Raw genomic sequence first — 13,806 nt, forward strand, 5'->3', positions numbered from 1 at the left:
GAAGGGTCAATGACAAAAAGGCAATGCCAAAGAAAGTTCAAGGTAATAAGCGCTTTCATGTTTCTAGTTCTCATGTCCGAGAGCATAACATCCAGCTAAAGGGCAGCAAGATAAGAATGATATTGCTAGTTACTAACAAACACCAGATAAAAAGGGCTCTTATGGCTACTGATAAAGTGACAGCATTCTACACATTCCTCCAAGTTGAGGAAGTTTTCGAGAAAGGCAGCTATGTTACATGCGAAGCACCACGAAACAAGCCTATCTCTGTGCTTTCAAATTCCAGCATAGCGATGGCACATTTCTCTCCCTTTCCCCCACAACCCCATCTCTTCCCCTGGAACAGAAGTGTTCTTAGGACATGCAGAAATAACTCTGGTGTGTTGCAGTTTCCATTAAAACCTGTAACCATGTATGCTGGCAGGACAGAGGAGTTCTTTAGAGCGCCCTGGCTGCAAGCCAATGTTTACAATCCCCTGGGTGGGAAATGCAGGGTCAAAGGCTCTTGATGGCAGGCTCCACAAGCCTTTGCTGTTGCCGCCAATGACCTTCTGCCTCTGTTTTCAAAGTAGCTCCCCTGTTAACCCTTTGGAGACTGTGGGCACAAGAGCTTTAGGAAGGAAATGCCTTCCCGTGGAAGCACAGTTGCCCCCTTCCGGGCATAAACCTGTCAGGCTGTGGCAGCTGTGGAATGCTGGGATAACAGCAGACTCCCAGCAGACTACCAGGGTCACAGGAGAGAGCTCCCTTTCTCTCCTCCCAAAAGGTCACTCCAGCCAGAGGTAGATGGGCAACACACTCCCTCCCCCCCCCCCTTTGCCACAAAGCGTGAAGGTTCTCCCAAGAGCAAACAATGGACTTTAGATTACAGGGTTGTGAAACAGCATATTGAGTCTGCAGGAGAGAAGGAAGCATCCAATTTAGGAAGAAATGCTTTCTTCCTGCCTAGCCAATGAGCACTGCTGGAACTGGTGGTGGTGATTCCTCCTCCTGGCATATTCTCACTAAAGGAATTGGTCTTGAAATTAAAGACAGACTGAAGCAAAAAGGGAGGATTCAACACAGAGAGGAGTTAGGTGCACCTCACAGATTTCAGTTTCTCCTTTTTTGGATAAGCAAAGCAGAGCAAACAAGTCACCCTTCTATTCCCAGTTTGCCTTACACATCTGCTGATTGCTTTCCTCAAACGTTTATGAAATTTTACTTGCTAACCAAACTTGCTGCATATTCTGCAACCTTTCCCAACTACAAAACTTGATGGGCACATTAATTTATAAAGCAATCTAACTTCTATAACCTCCATGCTGTGGCTTCCTCCCCTACAACCCCCCTGCATGTACGGCTGCAAGGGTTGCCAATGTTTGGCTGCATTGAGTTTTCCTATAATTTAAACTTCCAAGCCAGCTACAGCTTCACCTGTTAGATGCCTGCCTGTCATGCTGCTCTTAAAGATATTTGAAGCCCTGCAAGGAAAAGACTGGCATTCTTTACCTCTGCTTGGCTCTTCCCCCTTCCCAACTTCTACAGCCCACTTTCCCAATGGTGTTTCATCATTCAAGGTTAGCATAGGGGTATGAAAGGAAGAAATGAAATGAAATGAAATGAAAGGCAGTCAGGCTTAGCAGGCAAGCACTTGCAAAAACAGCCGTTCCTTGCAACAATCTAGATGGGACAGGACCAACACCTTGTGATACTTGTTTGTGATTTCAACCACCCAAGTAAGTAACATCTCATAATCACGAAGCCTACTTTTCCAAAATGTTTTGCCCATTACCTTTCCTTGGTGACAGCCAGAGTTTTGGTATGGAGGTTGCTGGCTAAATGCTCAGGTGGCTGATGTTTCTTCAGTGGGAGCTGATATAGAAAGAGAGCCGGTGAGGTGTAGAGGTCAGAGTGTGGACTAGGACCTGAGAGACCAGAGTTCAAATCCCCACTCAACCATGAAGCTCATTGGGTAGTCCTGGGCCTGTCACAGTCTCTCAGACTAACCTACCCCAAAGGGTTGCTGTGAGGATAAAATGGAGGGGCAGAGGAGAACCATACATTCCACCTTAAGCTCCCTGGAGGAAATGTGGGCTATTAATATAATAATAAACAAAATAACCAGAAATGACTCAGGAGCGTCGGAAGCGTTTCACAGAGCGGACAATGAGCTGACCTCATCTTTGCATATTATGTTCCTGTTTTCTCTTCCTTCTCCCTGCTTTATTTTGTACAAGCCTTTTGGACTGTAAGTAATTCTATATTTTTTTCTTTTCTTTTTTCTAAATTTTATGTACACTGCAATGTTAAGAGTTTTAACATTTTACAATTAGGGTTTAGGAAAATACCCACAATCCTGAGAGAGAAAATGAGAAGATCTGACAGCTCTGATTTGGGCAAACTATCATCTAAGGTGTCTGAACTGGGTGCCATAGACCAGAAAAGGCTGGCAGAGCAATCCTATGCAGTAAGCCCCTCTCAATATAGAAAGACTTTAAAAAAAGGTAAAGGACCGATGACAGTTAAGTCCAATCACAAACAACTCTGGGGTTGCAGCGCTCATGTCGCTTTACTGGCCGAGGGAGCTGACATTTGTCCGCAGACAGTTTTTCTGGGTCATGTGGCCAGCATGACTAAGCCGCTTCTGGTGAAACCAGAGCAGCGCACGGAAACACCATTTACCTTCCTGCCGGAGCGGTACCTATTTATCTACTTACTTGTGAGCAAACCTGCGTAGATTTTCACTGCTACTATGATGGAAACAGGAAACTACAGGCACTCAAGGAATGTAGGAACGTAAGAAGCTGTCCTTTATATGGAGTCAGACCATTAGATCCATCCCTGCTCAGTATTGTCTACACAGACAGGCAGCTACTCTCCAGGGTTTCAGACGGGAATCTCTCCCACTTCTACCTGGCAGATGCTGTAACCTAGGACTTTCTAAATGCAAGGCAGATGCTCCACCACTAAGCTACAAACATTCTCCAACAGTAGTTCTTAAAAGGCAGCCCCCTACGCAGCATGGCAAGCAGAATGAAAAGGAGGGGGCTCTCAAAAAGCAGTATGTGTTACAGTATGGGAGTCTCCCATTCAAAGGGCGGAGTTTACAACAATTATACAGGGATGCTGAAGCTCCTTGGCAATGCCTAAAGCAGCTCCTTGGATCCTAGCCTGACTTCTGAGAGCCGGATACTCCTGGAGGCTACTAAATCTGGCAACTTTAACATGCAGTCCGAGGCGTAGGTCGATGACGTCTTTACGCCTACGCATTTTATATGGTACCCTTAAGACTCTTAACCTTTGGTTTCTGTTCTTTCAATTTCCCTGGTTTTTTTGTTGTTGTTTTTTTGCAGTTTAACAGCGTATTTTGAATTAGTTGTTGTGGTTTCCTTCAGCATCTTCCCCACAACAACAGCAAATCATTTTGGCTCCCAGTTTTCTTGCTATGATTACTGGCAGGGGTGGTGGTGATAGGGCTATTGTGAATAATCACTCAGCATACTGTAAAACTTCCCTGTTTAAGAAAGAGTCAATTGCTTAATGATTAGGAATAAAGAACAGAGCAGAAAAGGTTATATCAGTTTCTTCACTTCCTATTTTTATCCCAAGCAACTATGTTAAGTCACTGGTCTTTTCATTACATCAGCTAGCTCTAAATTCTTTCACTTCATTGATGGGTTTTAAAAAGGCAGCATTCATTGCATCTGTGTGTCCCCTAAAGGCAGCTGTTGCTGTGAAGTCTTGCATTTTTTGCATCTGCCCCCAACCCTTAATATTATACAAATATCAAAACACCCCAAGCAGCTCCAGGTGTCCCTTTACCAAATTTTTCATGTGCCACAGACGGTCTTTTATCAATTGCAACAAAATCTATCTATCTCTATATATACATGCAGCTAACAACTGATGTGCTCCATACACAGCATATAGTTAACACTGCACAACTGAAGCCAAAATATACACAGCTAAAAGGAATGTTACAGGGGGCCTCTCTCTTACCGAACAAAGCAGTCTCAGTTTGGCTCTTTTTCTCTAGCACTACCACATCCGCACATCGTTAGCTGGAAAATTCCAGATATATGCTGTAATTTTTTGTGCTTCCCCCCTGCTCTTCAATGTCCAGATGCCATTACCCCACCCCTCCCCTCCCCTCCTTCCTTATCTGTCCCTGCTAGTTTGGTTCTTTGCCAGCTGTGGTCAACAATTAATACAACCAAAGTTTTTTGGGGGGTGGGAATAGAGAGGTGGAAATAGAGAACACCCCTTGGCAACTGGCACGGCCTCACAGGAAATACCAAATAAAAACTTTTATTATGTATTGTTTAACCATTTTGTTTGCCTGTAGGCCACCCTGCTATTGGTGCAATTTAGCAAAGCATGCTCCGTCTGGATGAGCTGCGCGCAGACTCTTTGTTTCCAGAATCTGTCACGCACAATCATTGCTTCAGCATGTGGCCTACTAAAGAAAGCGGAGAAGCAGCATGGCAGGCCTCCAGCCCCCCGAGTTCCTTTTCATTAGCCAACTAGTGACCAAATGTTAAAACGGATGAGTAACCTTTTAATATTCATGTAATTAATTTACTTTCCTCCCTTTAATTATGGAAGTCCTGACATGAAAAGCCATGGGGGGAAAGCACCAGCAGCAAAGGACCAGAGGGGAGGGGACTGAGGGAGCTCTCTCTGCACCCCTCCCCACCCTGCACCTCCATCCGCTTGCTCTTTGGGATACGGAATGGACCACAGATTGCCATTATGCATGGCTGCAAGCAGAGCTAAACAGTAGGGGAAATTCCAGGGCTTATAAATATGTCTGTAACATTCTCTTGAATGTATTAATTAGTCTGGTATTTTAAATAGATTCCCCCCCTCCCCCCATGTTTCCCCTCCCCCATGCTCCAGATATAATAGCAATGGGAGATTAAAAACTCTTTTCATCAACATGCAATTACAACATATACTTCCTCTTCTTAATCAGCCGGCTAATCTACTGACGCATACAGCCATTCCCTCTCCCCCAGGATCCAACAACAAACCAGGCTCACTTTTCATTCGCTTCACTTGCTACTAAGCTATGACTGATGTGTAAAACCAGTTAGTATGACAATCCCACGCCGTTTTCTGGACACTTGAGCAATTGCTGTAGTTTCCAAATCCCCCACTGTTAAGGCCATGCAATATGGGCATAACGCTAGTAGTATTACTACAAAATATACGTGTAAAGTTTGTTCTTGGCTTACTGAATGTGGCTAGTTTGAAGGAAACAAATCACAAGCCTAGGTTTAGGCAACATGACAAGCCAGACCATTACACATTTCCCAGTAGCAGAAGGAGCAGTGGTGGTCCAATATTTCAGTAACAGCCACCACCAGCCCGCTGCTTGCTCACATTAAACCATGGTTTATTTTAACTATGCTTTAAAGTGACATGCAAACCAGGTCAGAGTAACTAGTATTATTTTATTAGTCCTATTTTGTTTTTGTCTCTCCCTGCCCTACCTGGAGATGCCAGGGATTGAACCTGAAACCTTTTGCATGCGAGGCAAACACTCTACCACTGAGCTACAGCCCTTCCCACTGTCTGTGCCATCCTATGTAGTTCATATACTTCAGATACATCAAAACCACCAGAATTGTTCATGCAATGAACAGAAATTTGAAATCTAAATCACAGAGCTAAAAGAAGACCCCATATTTCACACATGCACAGAAAGGGGATGGGAATGCAGCAACATCAATGTGAAAGACAGGAGCAAAGTGCACAAACAATGGAAATTTTTTCACGGGTTCCCACTTGTCTTTACCTATTAGGAATGTCTTGTGGTTGGCTTTAAAAAAAAACATTGAGATGGAAAAGTTCCTTGTTGGACACCTACCTTCAGTAATACGTAGAACAAAGGTATGTCACCTGTGACATTAATTGCTAATCCAGGCTATAATATTTCACATATTCACTGGGAAAGAATTTCAGCTATGCAATAAACCAAGCAGCAGGGATATAAAAAGAAAATCGAATGCCTTATGATCAATTAAGAAACTGAATACACTCCCCCCCCCCAACACACACCTAGGCTAAAGGAACCTGGATGCCAAAGAGAGATTCAAGGAGACAAAACATTTAAATTTAGGGCTACCATGGCAAATCAATACTCCATTCCTTCTCCTCTCGTGCCTGTGATTATTAAGGTTTTCCTTTTAAAACTGCACCACTTCCTCCTCTCTTCTGAGTGGCCAAATGCTCTGTATATTCAAATCTATGCCTAAGCACTGGTGCAGGTATGGAGGTCAGACTATGCATATGTAAATGTCATTTGTAGTGATTTCAACAACAACAAAAATCAGTGGGAACTTTCCTAGATCTCAATCCAGCTGGTGATATCCCTATGTAGAAAGATGATTCTACAATCTGATTAGTTTAAATCAGAAATAGAAAAGGGCCTTGTAGGGGAAAGCACTCTAGTTGTCGGGATCTGAAAGCATTGGGGAGTTGTGGTAAGATGCCCATATCCAGTCTAAGTCAAATGATCACTATGGTTGTCCAACAATAACCCAAATAACATTTAGAAAGGATGGGAAAGGCAAGAACAGCTATTGGTTTGCAGTCTTCTACTGTGCTTGTAGCTTTCAGAAAGTTACTACATTGAGAATGGTTGCAAATATACAATCTGTTCAACGCTAAGCTTCCTTGGTGAGTTACAGATAGGTAGCCGTGTTGGTCTGCCATAGTTACAGATAGGTAGCCGTGTTGGTCTGTGTATCTGAAGAAGTGTGCTTGCACACGAAAGCTCATACCAAGAACTAACTTAGTTGGTCTTAAAGGTGCTACTGGAAGGATTTTTTTTATTCTTCCTTGGTGAGGCAGGTTTGCTTGCTCTTGGCAACTATGTCAACCTTTGTATGGTAAATGCTGGTGTTACAAAATGAAAGGCAATTCAGGAAGCTCAGATAAAGTTCAGGTAATGTTTACACTGGTTATAAAAATCTGGAAACAATGCAGAGATTCAAAAGAAGCATTCTTTGCTGCTGTTTCTGTTTTGCTTTGTTTTAATACGGCCTTTAAACTTGGCCAAAGGTAAACTCTACCCTAACTCTTGACTTGTACCAAGCTAAAACCATCTTATGTTAATATACCACAGTTCGCTTTCTTGACTAAAACTAAAAGACCAACAATAAAAAAATTCTTTAAATATATTAGGAACAGGAAACCGGCTAAGGGAGGCAGTTGGCCCTTTGGACAACAAGGTGTCAACGGTGTCCAAAAGGGGGGAAAGGAGACTGAAGAGAAGCTGAATGAATCCTTTGTGTCTGTCTTCAATGTAGAAGATGTAGGGTGGAAGTTTAATGTGAATTAACATATGCATTAGGGGAAATAACTATTTATCAAAGTATTCAGTATATATTTTATTTTCTCACTCTTTTGATATTTAGAATGTTTACTTAGGAAGATCCCTTCAGGATAATTGTCTGAAACAGTAAATTAATTTCTGCAGATTCTTGCATCATATGACTCCTAATCTATACAGCTGAAGGGCTTTGGGATGTCTCAGAGTTCTGTTGCTAGTGCTGCAAAACGAAGTAGATCTGTATTTTTCTAAGAACTTCTGTATACCACAGCTTCAGTGAGAGAGCATACATTTTGCAGGTTCAATCCCTGGTATCTCTAGGTAGGGATGGGGAAGACTCCTGCCTGAACCACCTCTACAGAGCTGTGGTCTGACTTGAAATAAGGCTGCTTCCTATGGTCCGGATTCTCATATTTTTATTTATTTATTACATTTTCATACTGCCCTATGCACGTAGACCTCAAGGCGGTTCACAACATAAAATTACAATATAAAAAACACAAAATGCATAATAAAAATAAGAACAGAAACAAACCAATAATCCCCCTTCCACAGCACATTTAAAAGGGCATTGGACGTCAATCAGCCAAAGACCTGGTTAAAGAGGAACGTTTTTGCCTGGTGCCTAAAGGTGTATAATGAAGGCCAGAGGAACCTTCCTGGGGAGAGCATTCCACAAAAGGGGGTGGAAATAATAATAATAATAATAATAATAATAATAATAATAATTAGTTTTCAATTTTTATTTCCAAATATAAATATAAATCACGTCTTGATTATATCAAGACAATAATGCTATATATGGCTTTTTAATTCCACAGTTTTGATGTGAAACATTTAGCTTTACACAGTGCGCAGGACTCTCCAAAGCCTTCCCATTCCTAATGGCATTAATTGCAAACTGAGCTTTCTTTCACAGTCTAGTAGAAACTAGCTTTCTGGAACTAGGATCTGTACAGACTTTGGTCCATTTAACAAGGTCAGACTGTTTATTCTCGACCAAATTCTTTCCCACTGTAAAAAGGTACTTTTAAATGCCACATTCCATAGCCAGTGCCAGTAAGTCACTGAAGCATATTTTCCCACAAGAACTGATACGATGGATGGGACTATACTTATTTAAAATTTCTACCGTTCGAATTACATAAGGTAAAGATAGCTTGTAATGAAACAAATTGTTTAAAACTATCCATGCCTTTGTTGCATTGAAGTTTCAGATTGGGTATTCGTTAACCATAGCAGTGCCATACAAATACAGCAAATGGTATATCTTCAGTAAAGGAGAGTGAAATCACACATGAGACGAAAAATACAGTTGAATAGACATATATTAACTATATATGTTAATATATGAACTCTACTGCTGATTATATGAACCTGATTGTATACTGCTGATCTTAGGAATCTGAGAAGCCTCCAAATATAACTGGACACCAACACCCAGCTGTCCCAGCCAGTGTGACCACTGATCAGGGATGATAAATAGTTTTAGTCCAGCAACATCTGGAGGGCCATAGCTTCTCTGATTTATTAATAAGAGTAAACTTGCAGAATATGTAGATGGTTCAGCGTATGGCCTGAAGGCACGTGAGGCCAACACCTTGTTGAAGCTATGCAAGACAGGGTCTGGTCAGTATTCGGATAGGTTAAGAACCTGGGAACCACATACACCCCCAACCGAGTTCCACAATGGCACAATATGAATGTATAAAAATAAATAAATAAAAGGCTATCCCTTTAATTATGCTGGTGACCCTTTCTGGCAGGGTACTTGTTCCATAACAGGCTGACTGAGGCTGATGTCAGTTGTAGTTCAACAATATCAGGAGTGCCAAAGGCTCCCCATTCTTGGAATAAAACAGCATGTAAACCAAACTGTCATTGAAACAAACATCTGATTATATCAACATTGTGGCTTTAAATAAACTGGGTAAACTGGGCTGTACCTTATCCCCCCCCCCCCAAAATAAATAAATTACTTAGCTCACTGCATTCATTGCAATTTTTGGTGCCGTTTCTACTATACCCCCTGAATGAAGCAACCTATCATGTCCATTTGTACCATATCAAGTCAAGCCATCGGTCTATCCTGTGTAGCACAATCAAATCCAATTGGCAGAAGCTCTCCAAAGATTTGAACAGTTCCCGCCTCTTCTAATCAAAGCTTTCCCAAGAGCCAGCACCAACACTTGCAGAACAGTTTAACTCCACATGACACTGAAAACTTGTCCCCATTGTTCTGCTTCTGAGAACAAGCCCAGATGTTCAACATAGGACTATCAATTGCTCAGATTTCCTAGCTCCGGGACTGGTATTCTCTACATAAACATGTGTCGATTTATTCTGAGGCTTCCATTCATTTATCAGAGGAAGCATCAAGGGATTACAAATGACAAAAATATGCCCAGAAGGTTTACCTGCCAAAAGAATGCTTTACTATTTGGGAAGTAATCATTGCAGCTAAAATACTTTGAAGTTATCGGTTTGCAGCACCCAGTCAACTAGGCTGGATCAGTTCTTTATGCTGCCTTACTTTCACGGTTCTTTCTGTTCCACTAGACGAGTTCCTTTGTAGTCAGAGAATGAGGATGTATCTTCGGAAAGAACTGATACTTCAAGAAATAATTCTTTATCTGGCCTCAATATACTGCACCGCTGTAGGAAATGACAGAGAGTTCACATGTCGACTGATCATAATGATAACCCTGACAGGGGACTTTCTATAACTTCATTATGTGCACAGCTCCTAGAACATGAGGTACTCAGTCCTGTATAGAAACATCTGTTAAGTGACTCACAAATTGTTCACTCTCGAGGTGAAGAACAGAAGCGAAGACTCTAAACTCTGGGGAGAAGAGTTTTGGTTAAACATTAGAAAGAGCTTCCTGATGATTTAGATAAGCTCAGCAATGTGAAGCAGTGTGGACAGTTTGAACAGATATCTGCAAGGGAACCATTAGCTGGAAAATGATAATGATTTAGAGCAGGAGGTTGGACTAGATGACCTATTAGGTGCTACCAACAGTTCTACTACACTATGAATGGAGATTGTATGCATCGGCTGTGTCAATGTGCAACTAAACCACAGGATCCACGTGGCACACAGGAGTCCTCGTAAGGTTTGGAGCAGTGTCAGCAGTGTAATGTTCTATATCATTGTTCCCAAATGCTGTTGGAAGTCTGGATGCAAGTCAGCTGGCTGAGAGAGGTTTGCATGGGTTAAAAGAGATAAGATTTCCAGCTTCCTATCTCTGTACCTTTATCTCTATGCAGACCACTTTAGCTCTTTGATGACCAGCAAGTCTTAGGTTGCATCCTGTTTACAATTTCCTGCTCCTCCTCACACACTTTCTCTGGACCTTGAGGCAAGTGGTCAGTTTGGATTTGTCTTCTGAGAATAAAGGGACAAGCATAGCTTTCTTCATTTCTCCAACCAGATAGGCAGCTAGGACCACAGAATGCTTTCCTATCAAGAGTGTACTTCCTTTAATAAACATAAGCTTTCTTATTTTATACCAAAGCCTTAGTCTGAATACCTTTCAACTAAAGGTATGCTCCAAGCAAGGGTTCATTTAACTAAAGTCAACTTCTGCTGCAGCAGACAAACTCCACATGCCAACATATATACCTGGACCTGACCTTGTTTATTTAAGAAGCAGACTGTAGCTATAAGCTAGGGGTATTCTTTATCATTTGCATATAGTGTTAAGGCCACTTCTATAATAAGACCCTGCCATATGGGATGTCCAGGAAGGACTGTAGCTCAGTGATGAAGCATCTCCTTTGCATGCATGAGGTAGGGTGAGGAGAGAATCCCAGTTTGAAATCCAGGAGAGCCACTGCCAATGAGTTAGATGGGCTAATGGTGTGACTCAGTATAGGGCAGCTTTCATATGTTCCTTTGTGCCTCTGGAGCTGCCCTTTAAGATTACTAGGAAGCTTAAGCTTCAGATCTGCCACAAATTCTCTTGCACATTTTAGAACTGTAAGGTTTGCTTGAGAGGCAGGTGGGGTTTTTTGCTCATGCTTGGAGAGCACAATCTTTTTTAAAAAACTGACAGTGGGACACATAGTGGACCCCGTTTATATTTTTAAATTCTTGTTTGACTAATATGATGATCCAAATATCACCACAAGACCAAGGAAATAATATCTTATCATCTCACATTTTTCCTACTCCAATGCCATAAACAAATGGCAATTGACTGATGCACAACCAGGTTACAAGCAGTCATGTAAACAAGCCCATGGTGCCATATTTATTTTTCTCCCTCTTGTGCACTCTACTCACATCGCCTGCTGATCAAAGCAGCAACTGCTACATTATCTTTTAAGAAACTTGTAGGCGTCCTTCTAAGCACTATCAAGATGTGATTCAGAAGGGGAGGAAAAATGCCAACTGTACTATACCTCCTGTGTAATGTGCAGTCGCTGCATATTAAAAGTTTAATGAAGTAGGAAAAGATTAAAAAAGCATAATATTCAGGGAAGTCCACCTTTGTATATCGTCTTGGAATGTCAATCAGGCTTTGATTCTTTGTACACTGGACTTTTCATGAACTTACTTCCACGGAAACAAGTACAGGACTGAGCAGTCAGATTCAGCGATTTGTAGGAATAATTTACCACCCTGCAGTAATGGCAATCGCTTCAGATAAAGTTCAACTGTAACGCTTCTCAAATAGTAACACCTATCTTTTGCTTTATTTAGTTGTTCTAAAATAACGACCAAAGAACATCTATGCAAAACTAAATCCTGAAATTAGATTTAAAGAAAGAACACATTGAAACTTACCACAGATGTAAGAGCCATTTGAAAACTGTAGATCCTTGCAAGGCCAAAGTCGGCTAATTTTATCTGCCCATTGCTGGTGACTAGAATGTTTTGCGGTTTCAGATCACGGTGGACCACTCTGTGCGAATGCAGAAAATCAAGCCCTCGTAGGAGTTGAAACATCATGTCCTAAGGGTAAGCAATTGAGAGCTTTGATGAGAAACAAAGTATGTCATTTTTGCACAGCTTAAATATATAGACAGGGCACCCTATATACAGTATACACTTAGGGTATATATACACTAAGTAAGCCCCATTTAAGGTAGTGAGACTTACTCCTGAGTAAACATGCACATGGTTCTGATAAGTGTACCTATGCCTGTGTACCTAGATACACAAACAGCCCTCTTAATGCACATTTGCCTTAATGCACATCATTATTATTATTATTATTATTATCATCATCATCACCACCATCATCATCATCATTTCTGGGTGGGGTATAAATAATAAATTATTATTATTAAATTATTATTATTATATGTTTGCAGTAAAGTGCTGCAATGGGGAGCCTTGTGTATTCATGGAGGCTTTCCACGGAATGAAGACCTTGGAAGATCAAGAGTCCCATTCATATGGGAAACATCTAGATACACAAAGCTTCCTGCTGCAGAAATTTGCTGTAAACACATAAAGTGCCCAGAGGACTCACACAGCTTCAGGGGCTCCCCCTCCTCTCCCGTAGTCCCACTCTACCTATGTTCCCTCTTTGGGCCTGAAGAGGGTTTCTGTCAATAGGTAGAAAATCTGAGCTATCTTGAAGAGATGTGTTTATATTAGGTTGGATCCACCCAAAGCTAGCTGCACTTAGGTCTCATTTAAATCAATAGGAATTACATGAGTAAGACTAACTTTTCATATAGGGTGGATTATGTGCAAGCTGATAAACATAGGTCTGTATGTTATTATTTTCACAACAAAAATAGGCTGTTAACATTTGACAATTAAAAGCATGTAGTTAGTAAATAATATATTATTTATACACCATTCTTCTACTCAAAGCACCCAGAACAGTTTTTTAAGATGAGGAATCATAAAACCAAAAAGATTTATTAAAAACCTGATGCAAATTTCTTGAGAGCAGTGCCTTGAAAAGGTGGCGTCTCCTGTATTCACACCTGCAGAGTTCACAAGACTTAAACGCAAGGGTGACAGGGGTGTTTGGCACAGTCACAAGAGCTTTGACCTGCAAGCTCTCAAGGCTTTTGAGCCTCCTTAACCAATTTCACATTCGAAATGCATTAATCCAAGAGTGTGGAACCTGCGGTCTTTCAGATGCTGTTGCAGTAGAACTCCAATCATCCCTGGCCACTGAGTGTGCCAGCTGCGGCTGATGGGAGTCCAGCATCTGGAGTCACAGGATTCCCACATCTGCCTTAATCCAACATGATAATTTACACACAAGACATTTAATTGCTCAACCGAAGGGTTGAGTTTTGTAGCTTTTTTTTTAAAAAAAAATGAATCGGATCACTATAATGACCAATAAATATTAAAATCTGAACCAAAGCAACACAGAATATTCACAGATATTTGGTGATCATGTTTACTGCTTCTGTCTTTTACATGTTCAAATGCATACAAATGGGGGGAAATGCACCTGTTTTGTCACCTGTACCATTCCATGAGTCTCCATCTACAATTCTACATT

At 41.4% G+C, this 13,806-nt stretch overlaps 1 protein-coding gene across 4 annotated transcripts in view; it reads right to left on the bottom strand.

Moving 5' to 3' along the window:
* Window positions 1-13,806, bottom strand: part of CDK6 (cyclin dependent kinase 6) — a 108,887-nt gene that overhangs the window by 45,829 nt on the left and 49,252 nt on the right. For all 4 annotated transcript variants that reach the window (XM_080975625.1, XM_080975627.1, XM_080975626.1 and 1 more), the window contains exon 4: window positions 12,117-12,284. In XM_080975625.1, the coding sequence (XP_080831751.1) occupies window positions 12,117-12,284 (168 nt within the window). The remainder of the gene's footprint in view (window positions 1-12,116; window positions 12,285-13,806) is intronic.

Source organism: Podarcis pityusensis (genome assembly GCF_964106645.2).
Source record: "Podarcis pityusensis genome assembly, chromosome: 12".
Lineage (NCBI taxonomy): Eukaryota > Metazoa > Chordata > Lepidosauria > Squamata > Lacertidae > Podarcis > Podarcis pityusensis.